Raw genomic sequence first — 25,068 nt, 5'->3', positions numbered from 1 at the left:
CTTTCCTCTCTCCCAACCCAGACACTGACACAGAGAAAGAGAACACCTGCTGCCAGCATTTTCATGCATTCCGTCTCTGCAGATTGGGTTCCTTCCCTGTCTTCCGTTTTCCCCAGAGTACTCCATACTCCAGCTCCAATTCCTCCTCCACTTCCTCTCCTTTCATCTCTTTCCCTCTATTTGTCCTTTGCCTTTGTGCCCAGACCTTTTTCATTTCATACCTCCCTTCTCCTTTCACATGGAGTGAAGGTCTGCTCTTGTCAAAGAGCTGTCTCTGGCCAGGTAAGTGTTGGAAGCAGAGTCCCATAAGTCAGCTCAGAGCTGCTACAAATACTCCTAATATTGTTCCCCATGTGCATGTTACTACATCTCTTGTGAATTCTGGCACACCTCTCCTAAAGACCTTTGCAAAGCCTTGGTGTGTATTGCACAGAGCAAACTGTTCTGGTGACAACCAGCAGATGTGGGCCAAAGTGATTGTTTTCCCCTGTTACTCCCTTAAGGGGCAGTGGTGATAAGGGAATGGTGCTTCCCTGATACGCCCACAGGGTCAGAATATATCTATTTTGGTACAGCAATGAGCAGAAGCATAGTTCTGACACCTGCAGGGGAATTAAAAAACACAAAGGAAGAAGTAAGCCTTTTGATGTAAGGGCTCTTGTTAAAAGGGCATTAAGACTTGAAAACAAACAACTGTAAGTCACTCTAGTGACAGGGATACTACTTTCTCACACATTCTGACTCCTTGAAGTCTGGAGACATGATTTTTGTATTTCCCAAAAGGAAAAAAAAAAAAAAAAAATCACATGTTGCTTAAAAAAAAAAGTGTGTATATATATGTATATTATACATATATATCTATATACATATGTATCTATCTTACCCTATCTTTTCATCCCAGAATCCAAGTAAGAGGCTATGGCCTTCACATAAAAGACAGATAGCACATGGATTCATCAAAAGGAAAGTAGTGACTTTGGCATCAGTTTGATAATTTTATTAAAACCATAGGTTTCCATTCTGTACAAAACTGAGGAGCTTCCTTTTTTAAAAAAGTTTTAACCACACAGGAAATAACACAGTATAAGTAGTTTGTTGATAAAAATCTGTTTGAAAGCTATATACAGGATTAATACCACACAACTGTATTAATGTAGAGACTGTCAGCAACTTCAGCAATATATACAAACTACCTTTACACACATAAATACCTTATTTACAGCTAATAAATAACATCTGAAGCTAAATCTTGCGTCCTCCTGTACAAGAACCTTCCCTATTTTGTATCCAAGTTCTGTATGTGTTTGTATTTGATCCTGTATTAAGAGCACAATTGTTCAGACACTTTATTTTCAAAGAATTTAACTCTTAAGAGAAAATTGCAATACAATGTTAATTCTACAGGGAATAAATCATAATATTTATTTTTAGAGGTCTCAAATGCAATGACTCAACACCCAACCCCACCCTCAGTGACTCATCACATCTCTGCTGTAGTTTAGGGGTTAGGAAATCAAATGTGAGCAATTTTAGAGTTATTAATATTCCAACATATTGCACTGTTTAAGACTTTTATCCCCAAATATACTAGCAGCCACAGCTGAAAAAAAGAAAAACTGTGCATATAAACTCATACATATCAGTTTTGCTTTCAAGATGGGATATTGCAAAAATCATCACCTCCACAGTCTGCACATGCAGAATAAGTCTACAAAAGACAGCATCAATAGCTAACATTACACTGTGTCTACCTTCGAGCACTTCTACCTGCCCAGTATTTTGTTTGTCTTCTAGAAGGCTAAAAGAGGGCTATTGAACCTTCCAGAACACCAGAAAAATTACATACTGCTTAAAGGGGAAGTAGAATATGTTCAGTATATCTATTTTTGGCAACTTGCAGCATATCTAATTCAAGTGTTTTTCAGAGCAGTCATTCTTGTTCATTGCACAATCAGGCTCCTTTTAACAGTCACAGCTCCTGCTTCTTGCTGATTTCCACCTCATGTCAGAAAACAAAGCAGCACCTAGGATCTAGCACTGTATCACAGCCAAGCAACAAAACCAAGGTGGGTCACTCACGGTCACAATCCCGGTACAGGGAACCATAAGCATGCTTGTCACCTGTCAAGTGGATTCACCTGCACTGAAGACTGCATACAGCAGCCACTCAGCTGCATGGCTGACATCAAAGAGCTGAGAAACTGTCACATACAGGATGTAAGCAAGTGGTGGGGAAAAAAACCAATCAAACACACACACACACACAACAACATGGTAACAGTTCATTATTCACAGAGTGTTGGAGAGTAGATGGTTTCATTTTCAAGGAATGAAAGCACAGATGAAAAATCGAATATCTGCACAGGACATCAGTACTGCCGTCTTCTACAGCTGCTATTTATTTCATGTTAAGCTGCATAGAAGTATATAGCTTAACAGATCATGCCTATTGTTAAGAGGCACTGGCATCTACCCCCAGTAGAACACATCCATAACCACAAACTAGTAAATTAATCCCCATATTAAGTCAGGCCCTGACATGTTTTAGTAATACAAAGGTGGGGTTTTTCAGGAGAAACCTACTCATTTGCAAAACACACACTTCAAGAGAATGAACTCTAGCCACTGAACTGTCTGAAAATCCAGCCAGCCAAGCCAGAAAAAAAAGCTGTCCAATTTCAGAAGACCCCTGAAAAGAAAGAAAAGCCAGGTATAGGGCATTGCTTCTTCTCAATAAATACTAGAAAATTGCTATAGAGTATTTGATGTCAAGAAACCTTGTCACAAGGCACGATGATTAAGCAAAGTTACTTATTCCTTCCCAGCACTCAAGCCTTTGGCAAGTTGTTTTGCAGATTTCTTTTTGTTTTTTCAACTATTTGGATAATGTATCTCTATGGTTAGTACTTGATATGCTGAGACTTTCTTACAAGAAGTCTCCTAAGATAGCTAGAAACAGCAGGCAAAAAGCCAGCAGCGGATAAATATTTCTATATATTTGGTTCTGAATATCCAGTCCACTGGGATGAACAGACCCTCCTCCTCCCCAGTGAGGAAAACCTTCGTTCTTGTCACTTAAGTAGATTCATAGGCAGAATTTTCTTTGGAGGTTTTCTTGGCACTGTGGGAAAAAAAAAAAAAGACAGATGAGGAAGATGCAAGATACTTGTTACTTTTTGTATTATTTTTGAGACTTAAGATTAAAAAAATACTATTTAGCAGGAAAAAAAAATTATGTGCTTGGGCTTTCCTGGCTGCTGCTTGATTTTACACATGTCAGATACAAATACAGATCTCTCAAGGCCTCCCCAGGTCATTGTCCTGGAGTGAGGTTAGCACACGTGCCTTTTTATGAAGAACTAGATCTCAGTCTGTAAGTGTTCCCATGAGACCTTTCAAGCACAGGAATTGCACTAAAATAAATATGACCACTCCTCCAGCTCAAACTCCAGCGGATGAAGTCCAAATAAAGTTGGCCCCATATATGAAAGTTTATTCTGGGTTAGAAAAATAATTGATCAAAGAACTAAAGTGCACCAAGGGCAACACAGATTCAACCTCTGATCCAAATCAGAGATGCAAATCTCAGGAAGTCACTCACCTGACAGTTGCCAACAGAAAGCTGTGTGCCAGGGAAAACACAGGCACAGGTACTACTCAGTTCCTGCACCAGCCTCTGAATCTGCTGCTGGTGACTGAGGAGGGAGGGCTCTGGACTGACTCTGTTTGGATGTTCTTCAGTTAAGGGTAAATGTAAGCTATCTTCAGATAGAGCCTGCTTTCCTCCATGCATTAGTGCCTTGTCTGTAAACTCTCTCTAACAGTCATTTATACTTGGCCACCATATGAACATGAGGGGCAGTGACTTGTACTTGCTTTTCAGATATATTATCAACCACACAAGGAGATGGTTAGCAGATAGACAAATCAGGGATTTTTAGGCTGCAAAAGTTACCATAAGGAAACCTCGGGTTAGTCTGGGCTGTGATGCTCCCAAAGCCTTGAGAAGACTACTGCACCAGTCAACTAAATCAGGAAGTTTTATTAGATCCTCCTGCTACCACTCAAGTTTCTCCCAAGCCAAAAAACAGTGAACATTCATACCCTCCTCTCTTCCTGTTGACAGGTTGCTCCAAACATTTCACAAATATTGCTGCTTCTTCTCCTTTACTGAGACGCGAGGTGCCATCTCGAGAACAGAACACCACTCTGTGGAATAAATATTGGACAATCATATGACTGAGCCAGATGTCTCTTTTTAACCATAGAAACAAGACTGGTGCTTGGAAGCAGCCTTTATGTCATGTAAGGCACTACTACTTTACAAGTCTATGAGAAAATTTTTAAAAGAGAATTCTGTGACAAAAGAAACACTGTGCATGATAAACTGGTAAATGCACTATGCATGGACCTTAAATGTAGCCATAACTTTCACTGGTCCTATGCATAAAATCTCCCTGTAGCTAAGAGAGCAGAAGCTTTGTTCTCAGTCTCCTGGGTCTTTATTTACACCAGTCCTTGTGGGACTCTTTGTGAGGTGAATGATCTTTGAAGAAAGCCTTACTACTGCATATTTTTGCAAATAAAGTAGGTGGCCAGCTCCAGCAAACCAGAGCAGTTGCTTTTCTACTTATCAGTACTTTCCCCACCCCTACGTTTGTTCAGCTCTGATAACTGTTCTTCGATCAAGTTCACCTTGTTTATCCAAACAAGCAAAATATTATTTGTGATACCATACATAGGACATTCATACTCTGGTCTGGGTTCATTTTCTGCTAACGGATCTCATGTCTATTAACGAGTATTTCAAAAGATTCAGATCAAAGCAGTTCTGTTCAGACTTCGCTGTTCTAACACTTCTGCATTAGCAGAGTCCTGTAACAGTCATGTGTTTCAATTTTCACCCACCATTCAGGTATTCAACGGCTAAGAAAAATCCAGTTTAACAAAGCAATGATTTCTGGTGCAAACACTTTTGGAAGGGTGTCTAAAAATCTCTAAGCATGTTATTTGCAAGAAAACCTACGCAAACGTCCACCAAGAGAAAGATAGAGAGGAACTGCAAAAACAGAGATGCTGGTTCATGGAGATCCTCTCCTGTATATTGTAACTAACCTAAAGCACATGACAGTGGTATGCAAATGAATTATATGGGAGTAAAACTACATATTGCAGATCCCAATGGGAGCAAACAACTAAACCTGGGTGACAAAAATGCCAGTTTGGTGCCACTGGAGCCCTGATTATCAGTACTGCACCCATTTGTAACAGCTTTCCATGTTTTGTTCCACCCTGCGATACACCAGAAAAACAAAAAAAAAAAAAAATCAGGAAACACTCTCAATTAAAACTAATACGGCTTATAACAATCAAAAATTACTTCTTCTGAGTTTCTCCAGACTTCACTCTGACTCTCTGAATGTCGAAAGTAAAAGGAGTCCACCAATCTGACCAGCTGAAGAAGGTATCTTTCTCCCACTGCAGCTTCAGCATAAGCAGGTCACCAATGTCCACTTCGGTGTAAATCAGGAAGGAGAAGGTCTTGTTTGAAGACACTTCAGGCCTGTGAGAGGGAAATAAGGAAAAAAAAACCACCTTAACAAAAAAAAAGGAACTGTTGGACAGATAAAGAAAATTAAGTAGAAACACAACCAAGACTTTATGTACTTCAGAAAAGAAGAAAGCAACCTTCTCCACAGTTCTGATTAATGGAATTAAAAAAAAAGCTTTTGTAGAGGCAGAAGGAAAAGCTTTCTTCAGCAAGGCTGGTAAAATCCCAGGACAGACTGCAAGGCAAGAGGTGTCTTCTCCAGTACTGATGGCTCTCAGAGAAGCCAGACAAACACCAGCCAGGAAGAGTTTGGGTTTCTTGGAGCAGACAGACTGTTTTCCAGCCCCATTCCCTGTCAGCCCATGTGCAGGGATAATAGTACAGACTTCTGTTTATTTGCAGAGCTGTGGAAGCATATCCCATGCCTCTGTCAGCTTCTGCCGTGAGGCCTTCAGGCCCATCAGACACTCAACTTCAGGTTGCAGTCTGCTTTTAAGGAACTTTAATACATAATGCTACTGAAAAGAGAAGAAATCAAGAAAGCTGGCACATCACAAAAATTCTTATTAGGCTGACACACAGATCAGAATTCACATTTCTATATTTCAGACCTCTTACCAAGATCAGCTCTTATAGAGCTTAGATCTTTAGCTTCAGCAGTGGATGCATCCCCTTGATCAAAGACAAGGGCAGATTCTGGAACCCTGGAAGAATTCTCTAGCTGGAGCTAGAACAAGTTTTCCAGTTGGAGCTTTAGCAGATTCAGATAGATTCAACAGTACATTGCAGTTGTTTCTGTAGGTACTCACAGTGTAAAAGCAATGTTCTCACTCTCATCTAGAGTGCCATAGAGAGAGATCAGGAATGGCTGGTTTGTCTTGGTCGTATTAGCCTTTCCAAAGAAATGAATCTTGACCTGGTAATGAAAGACTGGAAGAACACAAAAGAAAAGGCCATTTGGAAAAAAAAGCAATCTCCAAAGAAACTGCTGGTGACAAAACCACCCAAAACTCCTCATGCATAATCCTACGCTAGAATATGCCAACATCAATAACCTGAGATTTAGTTCCCTGCAGCTATCCAGAGAACTATTTTTGTGAGAAGGTAAAGATTAGGATGCACAGGAATCATGATTAAAAAACACCTTTGCAGTTCTTGCAGCTATACTCTGCATTTAAATTGACTGCCACTATAATAACCCCACCCTCTGCAGTATGACCTTCAAGCCCTTAATAAATGTGTAAGAACTGCCATCGTTGACTTGAAACAAGTCAGCTGTGCTCTCCTCATACAGGAGCCTTGGTTAAAAAAAAAAAAAAAAGAAAATTCAACCCACTGACACTGCAGAATAAGCACCAAATGCCAACAAAACACTAGTCTTGCAGCTGTTGTAACAGTACAGGAATGTGCCAATTGCTGGTCCCCCACAGAATGCACAGAACGAGCATTCCAGGTGGTACGGTCAAAACTAAGGAGAAAAAAAAAACAACTGAGTAAAATTCAACTCAGAAGCTACTTCCCTAGCTGAAAGCCTTCCAGTTCTTTCTGGCAGTGTCCTTCTCAGATGTACCACTGTGGCAATGGGAATCAGGAAGTGCTGTGATATTTTAATGAGGACCGGTGCTCCTCTGACAAAGGTACTACAAAAGGCACAAGTCTGATGGTTGTACATACTCAAAGATGCTGCTCATCATGCTGGGCTCTGCTGATTATTTTCCCAGCAATAGGAAAAATTCATTTGGATGAAGAGTACTGAAAAATTGGAAAGACTCAGTTGTTCCAAGTGACTGACTGGGCTGCAGAGTAGGTGGTCTTAATTTTGCTACTTAGAAACTTGTTACAAACATCTTTGCATTCTACCCCCACTTCCACACCTTGAGTAAGATACTTTTTTTTTTCTGAGACTGCACCTTAGCTTGTGCTTCATGGCAAACTGCAGGCAAGCTGCACCACTGCTCACCACAGGCACTAAAGCTGCGATATTGTCATCTGCGGCATGCACCCACCCTCACACACAGCTGAACAGAGGTACCAGCCTTGCTTGCCAGAAAGCAAGCAGGACTGACCTTTATATGGCATCTGAGCACGAGTCTTCAAATACATTTTGGTGTTTCTCTTCGTCCTCACTCTGTTGACCTTGTAACCCAAATTGTTGCAGCGGTTCTTCCGGCAGCTCAGGCAGAGACCCTTCTCAAAGGCCTCCTTTGTGTTGCAGCGGTAGGCCATGCTGGGCTTTTCTTCATAGAGGAGTGAGTCAATGAAGAGGTGGATGGATCGTTCATGGGAGCATTTCACCAGCTGATCCACATCTTTAAAACAAAAATGTGTAATATGTATACACAGATGCATATAATGATATAAACTCTTAAGCAATGCTTTCAACAGCCACGACCCACTATGTCAGAGCTGGGCTTTTTAGGCTGACTTTTAAAAGCACTTAAAACAACAAACTCCTGTGCCTCTCAAAGAGATCTTTGCTTGCAAAAAAACCTGCAGGCTATTGAAAATATCCCTTTGGATGTTAACAGATGTTTGTTTCAGATCAGCCTCACCTGCAAAGCCTTTTTCAGCAATCAGACGGAGTGCTTCTCCCAAGTTGCAACCTGGCTGGAAACCTCCACCATTAGGATAAATATCAATGTGTCCAACAGGCTTCTGGATCCCAATGCTGCGATCTGGAGAACCTCGAGTGTAAGTGTGTAGTACATCCACAAAGTCAGCATCATCCGGGGAGAGGCGGGTGACAGCATCGGCATACTCAAAGGTAGGACCAGCTGGATCCAGCCCTTTATGGGGCAAACAAAAAAGAATGAGATTCTCTGCCAAATACACCAACAGTGATAAATGTCATGTTCAGCTACCACATTGGGCTAGAGTATTACATATTAGTGTTATCACTTAAGTAGCATTCATGTATACAGGAGAGTCAAATACACTACCTTGACATGCTGTCACTCTTTCAAAAAAGATGTATGTAAATATATGTAAAGAAGCCCGAATAACTTCCTCACAGCTGTTGCATTTCCAGTGAATGGAAGAAAGAAGCCAGCAAATATTTTCTCAATGTCTTCCTGTCCTGTCATCTAGTGTAAAATTTCTATCTGAAGCGTCTGCAGTGTGGAAAATGTCTTGCTGCTAAGTCCCTGCTAGGGGAACTAGTGGGAAGTATAAACAAGGGCTTCACTGTCTACATGCCTAAGAGGAAGGGGATTATTATGGTAAACTGTCAAGCTGCAGCAACACTGACATCAAAAACACCCAGAACTATTCTGCCAGTGAAGAGATACCATCTCTTGATTAGACAGCTACTTGAGAGACAGCTGGAGGCAGAGCTGAATGGACTTATCTTTTCTGTAGCCCTCATCAGGGACAGGTACCTGGACTGCCTACCACTTATTAGCCTCATCTGGTCTGAGCTGCCTCACTCTCTCCTGTGAGGACTTTGGGGACCACATCCCATCACTCACTATGCTCAAAGGTGATGCTTCTTTCCTGGGGAAACATTAATCCTGGGCACTAAGAGCAACTGTGGGGTCATAACAAAGGGCTACTGGTATTTGTGTGATTTGGCAACTTCAGTGAAAGTACCAAAGCTGCAGGTGAAAGAAAGGAAGGGTAGAGGGACTAGTGATTTTAATCTGCCACCTCTTAGGAGTCAGTCTTTCACCATGCAACTGCTGCCTAGTCAACCCAGGTACCTGTAGACCCAGGATCACAGCCAGGCTCATGTAAAGGAGCAAAGGGTGCCAGAAGGACAGGAGCTAGACTGCCATTTGAATGCCAGTCCCAAGCTCTCTCAGCAACGAAGATACCATAGATAAGTGATTTTCTCAGCCTCTGTTGATGCTGGCATTTCCTTTGTCACAGAGATCAGTACTAGGGGATCAGCTTTCCAGGTACCGGGCTGTAAACTAAGTGGCTGTGCACTCTGCCTTGTCTAGCACAATTCTCAGCCTCCAAAAATCACCCTAAGCAGACACCTAAGCATGCAGAGGAACAAAGTAAGCATATGTATACTTCCCTTCCCAAAATACTTCCAGTATGGTTTTCAGCCTAGAATATTACTTAAGCCTGTCATGATTAAGTTTTTCTAGTAACCCACAGTCCATCTCTTCTGATTATCTGTCCAGTCTCCCTCTGAGACCATGTAAGCTACTTGTATTCATAGCATGCCATGGAAAAGAGCTTCGTAGGTACAACCCTCACTGTAGGGGGATCTACTTCCTGTTCTTTTTTAATGCCTCCCACCCATCGCAAAGTATGACCACCTAGATGAAGACAATCAGCTGAAGTTCTCATGCTACAAGAGATACTCTGACCTTCTCCAAACTGTGGATTTGGCCAGTCTCTATCACACCCTCCAAACAGCCTCTTCTCATGGCTGATGAATCCCTGCCTACTCACTCTTTTTGTGCAGAACCAGATCAAGTCTTCTCACCCATCACCTTTGTTGTTCTTTTCTCAACCTTTTCCAGTTCTACTACAAAAATATCAGTCCTGCTGATTCAACAAAGCATGAATACATAACCTCAGTACAGCTAAGAACCAACAATTATACTGATGATTTTCCAGAGGAATATTTCAGCATGGAAGAGACATGACTACATTCTACATTCTGCAACCACAGGTCTTCTTACCAGTAATTCTGTTCACCTTCTTCTTAGTCAGACTCCCAGCAATCCCAGCAGCATGAGCACCAAGACTGTACCCCAGCAAGTGAACATTGTTGAGAGGATAATTGAATTGCTCCTGCAGAAGAGAATAGTTTAATGAATGAAGTCAAACGGCAAAACATCAGAAAGCATAAGGGAAATATATTTTAAACACTGAGATTTCTCTTTGAGCCATGAATAACAGAATGAACACTAAATACAACTAACATAACACAATTTTCAGCTACCCTCTTCCCACCAGTTTCTGGATCTCTTAAGTATTTCCCAAAGGCAAGCCAGACTTCCATTTCCCAAGGGCTGGCTGCCGTATAACAACCTGTCTTTCATAGCTACTTCTCACAAAGCCTTCAGAAATACTGTAGATTTACAGGGTTCCACAGACCACAAGGTAAGGCTTCCAGACCACACTATAAAAGTCCTCCTTACGTAAGCGATAATTATTTAATTAAAGCTGGGACTTTACCAGTCCAGCAAAAATACTGTCTGGAACAGCTTAACTCAACCTACTCCACAGGAGATAGTTAACACAAGGGCATTATTGCTGTTTTGTCTCCTAGGACATTACATACAATGTGAGACATGTAACTAAATGTCTTACCTCCATCCAGTCAATAAACGTAGCAACATCCTTTCCCACCAGCTTAGTGTATGCAGCAGATACTGGGTAGTGCTGCTGAGCTCGAACTAGCCAGTCCACCACAATGACATTTGAATCAGGTTCCCTCTTGTACAAAGCATCCACCAGCTTTGGGACCCAACTTTCATACATTCCTGTCACCTGTTGGGTTTTTTTATTAAAAAAAGACATATCTTAATATTATCTGTGATGTATAGACACCTCAGCTGTTTTATCTAGCACAATTTATCATTAATGTGGTTAAAAGGGATATTCTTCCCCTTTCTTCTTACCGTCCACCCATGGATCACCACAAAGGTTTTACTGGTGTGATTGAAGTTGCACTGTGCCAGGCTGTCAACCTGCCCAGGAATCAGGTAGCAGACATCCTCATCTGGTTCTGCAGGCGTCCGTAAGGAAAACTTGCTCTCAATTCCCTCAAAACTGGTCTCAGTTTCTGCTATCCAAGAGCACAAGAAACACATAGCAGTGTTTTAGGAGTAGAGAACTGCACAGGACAGTCATAGAGAGTACATGCAGGAAAGCAGCAAGTTCCTACCATACTATTAAATATTTTGGTGGTGCATCTTCCACATCAGTAATCACTCATTCCACATCAATAACCACTACCTAACAAGGCTCTTTATAGCACCAAGTAATTGCAGTGTATGAAGAGCTGCAAAGTCACCACTGTTTTTGCAAAATGCTAATTTAAACTTTTTATTAATGGAGGAAAACAGCAGGTGAGAAGATCAGACACTCATTTTGAAGGCAGTTTTTTCTGATAAGCAACACTGCAGGAAAAAAAAAAGCCCACAACATCTTCCTCTGCCTGAAACTATTTTAAATCGGCAGGGCAGGGTAGGAGGAGGTGAAGATCATGTACTGGTGGTGACAAAGCATGTGATGGCTTGTAAAGATCACTTCTTAGAGAACTCCCTCTAGCTTCAAAACGTAATTTTTGCTTATGTTCCTGCCAAAGCAGAGAAGTTACTCTAGCCTTCATACTCACTGCTTCCTCTGTCTGGGAAAAAACTTAAATGCCTCCTCTTTTTACATCTGATTCATCACTTAAGTACCTCTATATCCAGCAGACCCTGTAACTAATTGTGGACTTAAACCAGGCCCTACTTTGTCACCTTGCATTTAGCAAATATTGATTTCCTGTTTTCCAAGTGCAGCTGAACTCAGACCAACTCTGTCCTGCTCAGTATTGTGAGTATTGTGTTGCCTGGCATCACAACCACCAACCTTTCACAAACTCCTAAACACACACTAATGAATGGCTCCAGGCCACCATAGGGAATGCAAATGGACACAAGCAAGGACCTCATGCCAGGTACACAAAGCCCAATTTCCACTCTCCTTTTTCCCCATTGCAGAAGAGGTTTTCTATGATAACTGTATTTCTCCATTAAGTTGTGCTTCATCACTCAGAGGTAATGAATAACAAACTACTCTTTTTTTTTTTTCTAAAACTCAGGTTTTCTGGTGGTCTCATTCAAGCTACCAAACTCAGCAGGGCACTGACCTACACCCAGCCTCACTCAACCCTCAGGTAGCTGTAAAAAGCCTGGGAGGTTCCTGCTGTGCTTGGAGAGCCAGAGAAATCAGGTCTAACCTCTCACATACTGTGTAAAACCAGCACACAGGCTGGCAACAAATGAGCATGGACAAGCCTTGGAGAGACTGCCATCATCCACAGTAAGTGGCTTAACACTGCCTGAATTCACCAAAACTTCTCATCCGTTAAAAGCAAAGCACATGTAAGGAAGCAAGAAGAACCATTGAACAGAGGCAGCACTCTGCTTTAGGTTTTGACCTTGACTGTGCTATGCTGGCTAGCTAATCCAGGATAATCACACTGAGGACTCTCTTCTTGCCACCCTGCCCCTAAAGAAGGGATAAAGTCTGAGAAACACACCTCTCCCAACCAGTAGAACTAGTCACTAAAAGCAAAATTTACCAAACTAACCAAACGCCAGTCTTTTTCAGAAGTTTCCCCTTATATTTTTGCACATTCAAAACTCCATTTTCTAACTGAAAGAGTACAAAACCTCTTTCTGAAACAAATCTTTAGACTTACACAATCTACTTTTTAGCCAGAGAAGTCCCAAAAGCTGATTGGCTAAATATGAAACTACAACTTTTCACTCAGCAGTGAATCAGTAAAACCTTGAAATGACCAAGAACAGCTTTCAATTGTAAAGCATACAATGCAAGGACTTTCCATTATGTATATTCCTGCCCAGCACAGGAAGGCTAACAAGAGTAGTCCACCTGCTCACTAGTTAATAGTGCTTCCTTTCATACTTAGATATCATTTCCCTTCTGAATTAAACCTCGTAATCACTCAAAATCTAAATTAATTTGATATCCTGTCTTGTAGTGAGTTTTCAATTACAATCATATGCTAGAATTCACATATTAGTTCAGACCGCATATCTTCTGGAAATAAGCTTAAAATTGTAAATTTGGTTTATTACAAGTGCACCATACTTAAAGGTGCACTTAGAAAAGTGAAACAAACTTAGAAAGACTGCAGTTTGGTGTCCCCTACCACTGAAGATGTACAGAGTGCTTCCCAAACATTTACTGTTTCAGCCTAAAAATCTTTGGGTGGGATTTAAAGACATAGGAGCTCTGAGATGCAGTCATGAAGAAGAAAGCAGCAACTGCAAAGCAACAACTCACAGAATCACAGAATGTTAGGGACTGGAACGGGTCTTGAAAGATCATCTAGTCCAATCCCCCGGCCAGAGCAGGAACACCTAGATGAGGTTACACAGGAATGTGTCTAGGCAGGTCTTGAATGTCTCCAGAGCAGGAGACTCCACAACCCCATGGGCAGCCTGTTCCAGTGTTCTGTTACCCTTACTGAGAAAAAGTTTCTTCTCAAATATAAGTGGAACCTCTTGTGTTCCAGTTTGAACCCATTATCCCTTGTCCTATCATTGGTTGTCACCAAGAAGAGCCTGGCTCCATCCTCATGACATTCACCCTTTATATATTTGTAAACTTATGAGTTAGAGGAATGGCAGAAGGCCACTCAGCTCATTTAGCTATGTTTTACAATGAATTAGAAAGCCAGAATAAATTCTTGTTTGCATGTTTTATGCCCACAAGTGTCATTTTGTCTAATGTCCACATATGCTCAGTTGCCAGCAGCAAGATACCCTCTGGACGAGGGAAGTGTGTGTGGTGGGATTTGTTACAGAATTCTTAATGATGTGCTCATTGAGAAGGTATCCTCAAAACTCACCCGAGTATGGCTTTACAGGTTCTATAAGGCTCAGAGCATAACTTGTCTGCACCCCATGTTGTGCTGCACACCTTACCTCCCACTTTCTGCAGATTAAATTATAGAAAAGCAGCAGAGATACATCATAGTATGTACACACTCACTACACATACTTAGAACTACATGTACCATTCTTAAAAGCTATAGCAGAGAAGCTAAAAAGCATACAATTTCAGAAAACTAGCATTTCCCACTTGTACCTCATAAAGTATCTCGGTCTATTAAAAAGCTATTCAGAACTAAACTTTGTCATACATAGAGTTTTGTCAGAAATTTGCCTTATAGATTTAAAATGAAAAGACTTGAATCATGTCCTAACTGAGCTAGTTCAAGTTAAGTCTCACTCTTACAGCATTACACAAAGCCAAAGAAATGCAGAGGCAGTCCATGTATACACCCACCCCTGGTTAGTTAATTATGTGCTCTAACCGAAATTCATTCAACCTAGGAAAACACAGAAATAAGAAGCGTTCAGTATGTTTCTGAAAGGTGGATATAAATTCACCTGAATTTGCATCAGGTGTTACATAATGGAGATACAGAAGTTAATAAAAAGAAATTTCTGTGCACCCATATTGAGACACTGCAGTAGTTCTTCATGACAAGAATGAAAGTTCCTTTCCAAAACAGGTCTTGAGGAAAAACAGATCTGAAGGTTAAAATATGCAGACAAAAACAAATCCATGCTTTTGCTAAAAATCATGTTTTCCCAAGTTTAGTTCAATGGAGGTGTAAAGGCATGTGTTTCATATTGCAAAAGCTTCCAGGCACACAGTTGCAAATACAAGTCCCCGTTATTGTATAAAAGTTTTCTGGCCAGCGCTGTGGGCTAACAGTTAACAAGGTGACTTACAAAGGGACTATTTAGGGAACTTAAAAGGGAGTGGAATTAAGAGTTAAACAACCAATTTCAGACCCCAGTTGGCTTTTCTAACAGCCCATAGGCTGCATTGCCAAACTCTGCAAACTTTCAGATGCTTTTCTTACACCTCCATTTACACTATCTCTGTTTTCATATTTTAAAAAAGTTGTCCTGTACGTCAAGGTATAGAGAATATTGTAGAACTCAGAAGAAAGTGGGGGAAAAAAAAAGCTTAGAAACTGGGAAAAGTCAGCAGTTGCATTTTCATGTTTACACCTCAGGATGCTTTGGACGGGCAATTTTTAAAATTCCATTCAGTTAGGGACTCCTATCAATTTTGAAAGCATCCTACTGATTTTAAGCATTCTGACACTGTACCTATACAAGTTTACACACTAATCAAGTGAAATCAGCTTCAAGTTTCCTTTACGGGAAGGCTAAGGTGACCCGGCAACTGATTTTGATGAAGAAAACTTTATCACTGGTCAGCTTGGTAAAGAATGCGACTTTTGAGGAAGTAACAGCATTTGGAATACTAATCAAAAGTTAAATTGCCTGCATCAGACACAGGATGCCAAATATTATAACAATGCATTTCCAGAATCAGTGCACCTGAAGTATGGCTGTAAAAAGGGAATCTTTGATAACATTTCCTAGCACCATGCACACGGAAATGGAAATACTATTAGCTAGGTGCAACGATCATTAGAAATTACATTGTTAGACTGTGTAAACTCAAGCCTACACAGACACACAGGCTAAGCAGTAAACATAAGCACATAACAGACATTTACACAAAAACATGGAGTTAACTGGAATAACTCTTCCCTCAGCTGATAGCAACATTAGTATCATTCATCCATCAGTCACCGAATTACTAAATGAGTTCTGAAGCAAACTCATGGTCAGCTATAATAAACAGGCTGTATCACAGAAATTGTTATCACTTAATTTGATCTACACTATAAACTAAAAGCAGACTACTGTGTGTTGCAATCCCATGAAACCTACCACACCAGTAAGGGTATCATTGACCTTTGCTGTAAAGAAATTATGACTTAAAGTTTATTTATGTCTTCTCTTTCCTGAAAGTATGTTCTCCTTAACTTCCCAGGCAGAGTCAATGGAAAGAGCAACACCTCTGAACAGCAGCTAAGCCAAAGTTCAGACACTGAGCTGGAACCTTCCAGCTCAAGCCCTGCAGTTGGCAAAACAAGGGCAAACCACAGTTTTGACACTGCAGCCCTCTCCACAGCACTCCCTGTCAAATAGATTCTTACTCAGCTGCAGCTGAGGGCTTGTAACTCAATCCAGCACAGCTCTTGCGATCCATCAGTCCCTCTGGGATATCTGGAATTAACCCAACACAATAAAATGCAATCACTATCAGACTTTGCAGTATGTAATATGGAGGAAAGGATGCATGAGAAACCCATAGCTTGCAAGTAGTTCCAGCACAGAGGAGATTCCAGCAAGCTTTTAGTTAAGAGTACTAGTGCTCATGTTATTCTACAGCGCACTTTTGATGCCTGACAGCTTCAACTCTGTGCCTTCTCAGAAATGCATTGTTTCTGGAAAGGCCATGCCACAGCTGCCCTGGCAGGGCTGTCGCAAATACAGCCATAGCAAAACCCAGCAACTCACATCAAACAACAGCACAAATCTGCTGTAAACCCTGACTCTGGATTCACACTGGTAAAAATAGAGAACAGAATGTGTTCCTAGTAATATTTTTATCTTTTCTTGGAACAGCAATGTTATCTTCACCTAGAATATTTTTTCTATGTTGTTTATTAAATACTCTGGATTCCTGAAGGGCTGGATCATGTATTTTCCATGGTTTCAAAACATTTTTGCTGTGGTGTGCAAGAAATAGTGCACGACTGAAGGCTTGGATCAATTTAGAATGATCACACAACCTGTTTTCATAGAACCTGTTCCTAAGGAGAAATAGTTTAATCATTAGTAAGTCTGTTGCAAATCAGTTCCTACAGGGATGAAATCTTGCTCTGGGAGGACAGTTATTTTACTGTACAGAACTTGGATATGGTGATGAAAACTGCTTTTGATCGACTCTGATGGCACAAAATTGGATTTAAAGTGCAAATACATTCCTTTAGCTGTGCCCTAGCACCCCATCGTCTTACTTTTGAATACTTCCCTTCGGCTTTCTTGTACACAAAAGAAATAACAAAGACATCTGCGGTGAAAGAGCAGCAGTTTCCATATTCTGTTTTAGTATCACACAGTACCTCTAAGAGCTACAGCCACATTTTCTTCTATGGCTGTGGACTTTAAAGTATACACATTATGTGGGTGAGATCAGTGTAAGTTAAGATTGTGACAGGGCACTGATAACTAAGTTTGAGGAGCAGTCACCGCCTAAACTTGTCTCTTTGCTTATTAAAGCTGCAATCAAGTAATGATTGCCCGAGAGAGCATTAGTGAGCATCTAGTAGTAAACAAAGCACAATCATATGTATATACAGATATTGTGAGAGTACACCCCTCTGATTACTTTTTCACTGATGGATTCTGCTGCATTAGAAGTGTTAACTACAAAACAAACACATTATCGTTACACTGATGAAACTCGGTCTTGCCTTAGAAAACTTAGACCAAGAACCGTAGGAAGTTGAGATACAGGGCGAGTCCCATGCCCAACAGAAGGTCCTAGCCCTGCTGGGAGCCGAGGGTGTTACCGCTGTGCCAGTCCGCTTCCCAGCAAGGGACTCTTGGAAACTACTTTGCTCCTGAGGAAAAAAACACAACCCAAACCTTCACAGCCCATGTCACCAGCGGGGCATGTTGTGCCCGGGCAGGTGTCCGGCGCCGGCTCTCTCCTAAAGAGGAAGCAGCTCCCCAAAGCGTCGCTCTCCAGCGCCTTCCGAGGTCACCCCCGCCTCTCAGGCCCCGCAGCATCCCCTGCACCCCGGCAGAGCCTTACAAAGCGAAGCTGCCAACTGCCCTTTCCCGCAATGTCGGCGACATCTACCCTGCACCCTCCTCCCCGCAATGTACCAGGCATGCCCAACAGCTTCCCTGCACCCCCTGCCCCGTGCGTGCTGGGGCTACTCGCCCCTTCCCCGGGCCGGGGACTTACCGCCGCCACCGAGAACAGCCACCCAGCGCAGACAGAGGCAGAGGGCGACTAGGAACGCTTTCCTCCACATCTCTCCTCCTCTCTCCCTGTGCTTTGCCGCGACAGAAAGGTTTCGGTGCAAAAACGAAACAAAAAATAAATAAGATTGGGGTTAGAAAAAATACAACTGCAGAACAAAAATAATGCAATGAATCACTCTGTTAAGCGGCCGCGCACTGCCCCAAAACAGACGACCAAACCTTCCACCAGCGCTCCCTCCCCGAGCTCTTATGTGCCCGCCACTGTGCAGATATGCAAATGACCCCCACATCCATTGGCCGCGCTCCGCGGGGTTGGGCTGGCACCGCCTGAGGGCGGGCAGGGGGGCCGTGCCGTGCCGTGCCGTGCCGTGCCGTGCCGTGCCGTGCCGTGCCGTTCGCTTTGCTTCGCTTCGCTTCGCTTCGCTTCCACTTCACTTCCCTGCCGTTCCCCTCCCCTCCCCTCCGTTTGGGTAGAGCGGCCCTAGGCAGCTCCGGAATGGCGGGGCCCCCAGCACAGCACGGCTCGGGCACAGCACGGCTCCGGCGCGGCCCCGGGACGTCACGGCCCCGGGTTCAGCACCGCGCGGTACGGTTGGTCGTGGCGCGTCTGGAGCGGCACGGTTGGGCTCGGCACATCCGTGACCCGGGAGCTCAGGCAACGTGCCTCAGTGCCCATAGACCCTTTGGCCCCAAGCGCTCGGGCCTGGCTCCCTCTGCCCCTCTCTGGCTTCCTCAGCTCTGCCCTCTCTCCGTCGTGCTGTCTCACCAGCCCCACCGCACAGGCAGGATTCCCCCGCCGCTCTCCCCTTGGTCCTCCCTGCCCTTGGCGACTTAGCTCCACTGGATAAGACGTTCTTTCTAATACGTGCTTTTACACCAGAAGCCAACAGATCGCTGTTTTCAGTTCAGTGCCTGCCAAGGGCCTTCTGCTGTTCCTTGGAAAACCTTGGCCAAAACCGTGTTTTGCCAGTGCTCAAGGGGATACAAGTTTGGAGCATAAATTAATTCACTGGAGATTGCATCTGTACCCTGGAGAAATGCAAAGTTGCTTCTTTGAGCTTTTCAGTTTTCTCTGCCCTCTCAGATACATGGTTTGCAAGCAGCTTTGCACTGGCAGCCACTGGGTGAAAGAGCAGTTGTGTAAGGACATGTAATAGAGAAATATTAAATTAATAACAAGGCCAGTTTTCATTTCACCGTGCAGTGTATTGTCAAAGGCACAGCTTCGTAAAGGAGCTTATGATACAGAGACTGAGGACTCCCTTGTTTTTGCAAAGTGACACAAATTGAATTCACTTTGAGGGTGACTGATTCTTCTCAGACCAAGTACCTTAGAAGACTAAAATATAACTGGTCTGTTTTAGCAAGGCTATTCAATAAAAGGTTGCTTAAGTGTAGCAGAATTGGGTCACTTTTGCAACATTAGATTTCATGAAAAGACCAGTAAGATCTAGAAGTGAGAATACACCTTCCCCAGGACACACCTTGAAGTTCCTCTGCTGCCAGCCCCTATTTGTATCCAAAAGGCATTGGAGGAATTTAATCAGGGTGCAAATCAATTGTGCCGAGAGTTTCTTTCCTACCTTGACAACTGGGGCAGCAGGATCAGAGAGCGAAGCTAAAGCAGTGTGTGAGACAGTGAGGGAAAGTGGGAGTCAAAGGCAGCGGCTAGAAGGTGAGGAGGCCAGAGGTAATGAAACCAGCCTTCCTCACCAGAGGTGGTGGTAGTGCAAGCAAGGAAACATGCATTTTGCACTGCAGCTTCTCAAGTATCGAGCATATCCTCTGACTGGTGTTTGAGACCTTCTCATCTAAACAATAGCAAGAATTTTCTCATGTCTTTGTTGCTTTTTTTTTTTTTTTTTCCCCAAGTGTGGACTAAACAATGCATTTTCTTTTGATGTAATTTAGTTGAAACTCTATAGTGTAATTTCCCCCCTAGAAATCAGCCAGACTGTATCTAGGTTCAGACATCCTTCCTAGAAAATTCCAGTCCCTGCAGGCAACATTTTGAGAACTAAAAGAACAAACAATTTAAAGCAAGCTGCTGTAATGGAGAGTGTCAGGCCACCTTAATCACAGGTGATCCTACCAACACAGTCAGAGCAAAACAGAGTATGAGGGCTTCTGTTTTGCACAGGTACATCCATGGCTACTGCAGCAAAGACAACTCAAGTTTTAACTGCTTATAGGATCAGTTTAAGTGGGTAGGAAAAAGCAGTGGCAGTGCTTGGCAGGCCAGCCTTGGGTGGACTGCTGGCCCCCACTGACCTCTGCTAATCCACAGGTTATAATCAGACTTTGAGTTCATTCCCAATACCCATCATGAAACTCATGAATAGCAAGGGCAGGCAGCAGATTTACAAACTACTGAGAATAAAATCTAATTTGTTACACTGAAAATGCTCGTTTGCATAATTTTTTGTTGCTTCTTGTGCTCATGCCTCATTTTAAGATACAATCGGAAAGAGTTATGCAAAATCTCCACCTAGAACAAAGAAGGAGAACTAAAATCAAAACACTAAAAGAAAACTTTAAAGTGATGAAAGATGGGGAGGGGATGGAGGGGGATAATTCTGTTTTCTTAGATCTTGAACAAGTTGCTTAAGTCTATTGTAAACCCAGCTGCAGAAGAATCTGAAATAGACAGAACTTCATGAAGGCAGAATATGACCCTGAACACTAAACAATGTGCAGTTGCACCAGTCTGACATGGCACATTTTCTAACATTGGAAAACTTTCCCTTGCAGATAATCATGATCAGATGGAGAAGAAGCTTTATGGCATCAACTCAATGTGCTTCAGTGCAATCATTAACTGGATTTGAGTTTTATTTGCTCTGTAAAAACACATAATCCTGTAGGGGAAAGCAAAACTCAATTTCTAAAACGGAGCCTGATTTATAGCACGTGGGGATTCCAAAGTGGGTGGAAGATAACAGAGTAAGAGCTAAAATACGTTATTTCTAACAAGGAGTTGGGGGGAAGTCTGGAGGAATGGAGACAGGAGTTGTGTAACTAGGCTGGTACCTGCACCCACAGACCATGTGGAAGGCTCAAGTCAAAACAAGCCCACAAGTGTTTCAAACACAATGTGGGCAGCATTGTTTTGTGTGGTGCAGCTGTGCTAAACCCCAAGCACATTCACTCGACTCACATGACAGCAAGCAACAGGAGAATCAACCCCAAAATTTCATTTCCACAGCAATGCTCTAGAGAGAGCTTGAAACACAGGTCAAAAGGTAAGATGGGGGGAAAAGACAGAGAGTGACTAATACTAACTTTGAAAATTCACGTGTTGCTTTTGTTCTATTCATATAAAGATTTGATAGCTGAGGATGAGAGGTCTTCCAGGATGAGAGGTTTTCCAACAAAACTATCTGCTTAGAAAAAAGCAAAAAACATGTTCTGCTCTCCTTCTAACTTGGAAATGCAAGACAGAAGGTTTTTTTTCTCCCTATAAATCTTTAAATTTTGTCTTCCCCCCTAGAATAGAAAAAGTGAAATTAAATCCAAAAACTTGCAGTGAGCTTCCAGGTGATTTCTGTGCTAATAAGTTCAAACAAAAAAATTAATCCTTTTCTCCCACTTTAAGTTTGTTCAAAGATACCAATGAAATATACTTTTAAAATCTCTTTTTGTGAAAAGCAACCATTCGTAATGAAACAACAGTTTGAGGATAAAAAATTAATCTTCCCTGCCTGTGTCCATAATGACTGGTTGTGCTACCATAACAGCTTCACATGCAGTGGAGGTTTTTCATCCTGGGTTGAACCTCTTTGATGTGCTCTGAGTAAGGAGCAATATGGCATCAAGCCACCCAGGGGCTTGAGATTGACCTGTGGCAAGCCTGTCCCACCAACACTGATCTACAGGCGCTTTTTTGTGGCACAGTAGTAGTGCCTAACTTTCCACACTAGCAGTGAGTGCAGGTACCTGTCAGTGGGGACAGGGGCAGCCCAGTGACAGGCAGACATGCAGACAGGTGAAAGCTACAGTTGCAGGAAAGTTTGCATGTCATAGTTATCTCAAATCTCCCTAAATGTGCAGCAGTGGGAAAGGTAACAGCAGGAAACCCCTGGATGTCTGTTTAGTAGCACAATCCATGCAGCTTTCTTGTTGGTACCTGGAAGATCTCATCTGGAGGCACAGAAATATGGTGCAGCAGCTGCAGCTCTGACTGCAATTAACATGGCACCTGTCCCTCCTGCCCATTTTTGTGTTTTCCAGAGAAGCTTCTTCTGTCTTCAGTGCCACACAGGCAACAGGAGGAGGGAATCTTCCTTGTATAAAATAGTGTTTAGCCGTCTTGTCTTGCTTATCCTTCCTATTGCTATGATACGATTTGCTGTTCTGTTCCCAGGTTGCCTTATCTTGCAGACAAGGTCCTCTCTCACTGATTAGCACAAGGCTTCATTCCTCTTCATCCTGCTCTCTTATTTTCAGTGCAAAATGCAAGCTGCCTACGCCTTCAAATAAAGAGATGGGGTCTGGAGCAAGATACTCTGCTCTGCTAGTGAGCTATGGATCTGGCTGTGGAGTAAGCTTGCGATACAATTTTCTCAACGGTGCTTTAATTAATTAATCACACTGCCAATGCGCCTGCCAAAGTCAGCTAGCTGTCTGGCCAGACACATCTTTCAAAATGCAATGGCAGGGGAGAGACATTCCTGCACCTCTTTTGGGGTGGCGGGTAGGGGAGTGTAGTTCAGCTCCCTACTCATTGGCCATGGGGCTGGTGTGCTGACCAAGCATGGTTCCCCTTTGCCGTCCCTCATGTGGCTCTGAAGCCCTGCCTGCAGTAGGTTAAAGATGACGTCTGAAACTTTTGCAAGGTTACGCAAATGTGCAAGGGCAGGGGGGAGAAGGAGAGAGAAGAGCTCTTGCCTGATGGAAGGTGCTCAGTCCCAGTGGTGCTCAGGCGCCCACGGAGGCAGAAGCAAGCCCCTGCATCTTGCCAGCTGGGTGACTGGTGGAGAGACTTCAGAGTCCCATGATTTCCCTTCTTATTCTCCTGCAATTTGCTAAACCCATCTCTCTCACAATGAAAAGAGAGCTTTCTCACTTAGGTCCCCACCTGGCAGTCTGCATCCCTGCTTGCCAAGGGGAAAGTGAGTAGGACAAGAGAGCAACGCAGGGTGTCACCAGTGTGGGAAAATGTGTCATTTCCATGTTGAGAAAGTATCAGGGAAGAGGCCTCTCCCGTGAGGGAGAGGATAATCACATGCTTTCTGCTTTTCCTTTATTTTGCTCTGTAAGGCTGACAGATGATGTGTGGTACAGCCAAGGCTGGATTCCAACGTGTATCTCTTTTGGTCGCTCACAACTTACTGAGGACACATTCCTCCTTGGGCTGACATTTCCATCTCATCCCAAAGGGATTTATTTTAATTTTCATTTAAAGTTAAGGCTGAGTTAGCATTCCTTCTCTGGGATTTTGCAACTGGTAAGTAAAATCTGCCTCCTGGCCCAACAGTCCTGCTGTGGACATCCAACTCAAGAGCTCACAGAGTGAGGGGTGTGCTCTGAAATGGCAGTTCAGCCTATGTGTGGTCAAAGCACACTCATGCAGTGCCTTCAGGGACTACAGAGGGATCTTGCAGTGATTTTGTGATCTTAACTGCTATGTGCATCAGTTTTTAGGTCTCACAGAAATTTAGAAGATTTAGAGCAAACCTGGAACTCAGTTAGTGGGCTGTCTTAAAACTATGAACAGGAAACAGGCCAAGTTTGCATATGCACAGTAAAATTTCTTTGTCTGGTCTATTCCAGTTGCCACATGTAAATAACCAGTAAAAAGTGGGATTTTTCCACCACTTCTTTATTTGCATTACTTCACAATCTTCACAAGTATGCTGACAAATTGTAGGAACATATACAGCTGCAGACCCTGTCCCAGAGATCTTCCTGCCAAAATAAGACATGGCAACAGGGAGATAGAAACAAGAGGGAAGGGGATAGAGAAGACAGGAGCTGCAGCAACAAGAACATACCATTCATCAGTTGACCCAAGTCACCGAACAAACTATAAGAGAAGCTTGAAAAATGGCAGACCTGATTCCTTGGTCATAGAGGGCTTCATATCCTGTAGACAGGATTCTCCAAGTTGGAAAATCACATTTTCCCTGAGGGCCTTTCATTCAGAGAGAGCCTATGAGAGAAATACATCAACTTGGCCTTCAGGCACCAAATGATGCCATCATTGTTATCTGCACATGGCAGCCACAAATTGGGGGAAGCATTTTTCTGGTTTTAAAGTCCCGAAGTGCTTCATCTGGCCCTTTTAATGTGAAAGGCACATGCCTGTCACTGGAGGCATTGCCACATTGGTGCACCAGAGAGAAGGGGCATGTTCCAGCTTCTGCTGGAGACCAGGAGAACCTGTCATGGGTGTCGAGAGCAGCCCCTGAAGCAGAAAATACTGCCAGTCCACATTGAGCTACTCCATGCTCTCCATCAGCCAGAGCATGCACAAAGCAGGTGGAAATTTGACTGGTTTGATAGTCTTTGACACTCACTCCTACGGTGCCGCAGTGTTTCCATGGGGCCACAGCAGGCACCAGTGAGACCTCATTGCTGTTCAAGAAGAAACCACTGGCAGCAGCAACTCTTGTCCTCTGCAGCTCCAAAGGCCATGTGTAAGCACTTTAGAGAAAGAGTACAAAGTCGAGGCACCAGAGATTGAAATGACCTGCCCCAAGGCTGTCTAGAAAGTCAGGAGCAGAAAGAGACCCAGAGTCCAGACCGCCTTTGGCAGGCCAGGCTTCCCACCCACTGGCCTTCCTAAGGGGCATAAAACCAGGATAAAAATGAAAAGCAGGAAAAGTATTTGCTGCCTCTGTCTCCTCTGGATGCCAATGATATCAGGCTCCACCAGTGCCTTGACCTTCTCCACATTCACATATCCCAGCACATCCTTGAAGTCCATTGGGGAATACATAT

General features: G+C 43.0%; 1 protein-coding gene across 4 annotated transcripts; it reads right to left on the bottom strand.

Moving 5' to 3' along the window:
• Window positions 1-981: 981 nt before the first annotated feature.
• LPL (lipoprotein lipase) lies at window positions 982-18,345 on the bottom strand. 4 transcript variants are annotated; one of them, XM_080363144.1, is made up of 11 exons: window positions 18,107-18,345; window positions 13,535-13,611; window positions 11,134-11,300; window positions 10,823-11,002; window positions 10,189-10,300; window positions 8,104-8,337; window positions 7,618-7,860; window positions 6,361-6,481; window positions 5,381-5,563; window positions 4,105-4,209; window positions 982-3,121 (listed from the first exon to the last, which is right to left on the bottom strand). In XM_080363144.1, the coding sequence occupies exons 4-11, from the start codon at window positions 10,991-10,993 to the stop codon at window positions 3,076-3,078; spliced, it is 1,215 nt and encodes a 404-aa protein (XP_080219270.1). In that variant the 5' UTR covers window positions 10,994-11,002; window positions 11,134-11,300; window positions 13,535-13,611; window positions 18,107-18,345; the 3' UTR covers window positions 982-3,075. The 4 variants fall into 4 exon arrangements, with proteins under 4 accessions (XP_080219270.1, XP_080219269.1, XP_080219267.1 ...); XM_080363143.1 differs by having other exon boundaries at window positions 11,134-11,297; XM_080363141.1 differs by lacking the exon at window positions 13,535-13,611.
• Window positions 18,346-25,068: the final 6,723 nt, after the last annotated feature.

This window comes from Nesoenas mayeri (assembly GCF_963082525.1).
Source record: "Nesoenas mayeri genome assembly, chromosome: Z".
Taxonomy (NCBI): Eukaryota; Metazoa; Chordata; class Aves; order Columbiformes; family Columbidae; genus Nesoenas; species Nesoenas mayeri.
Note: the sequence above shows the minus strand (reverse complement) of the source record. Positions and strands in the feature narration are given on the sequence as shown.

Excerpts from the sequence above, each read along its gene's own strand:
- LPL (XM_080363141.1), bottom strand. The coding sequence starts at position 18,176 with ATGTGGAGGAAAGCGTTCCTAGTCGCCCTCTGCCTCTGTCTGCGCTGG. Across the intron at positions 11,003-11,133 it reads TGGTGATCCATGGGTGGACG|GTGACAGGAATGTATGAAAG; the intron begins GTAAGAAGAAAG and ends AAAACCCAACAG. Across the intron at positions 4,210-5,380 it reads TCTGGAGAAACTCAGAAGAA|AGTGGTGTTCTGTTCTCGAG; the intron begins GTAATTTTTGAT and ends TTTATTCCACAG.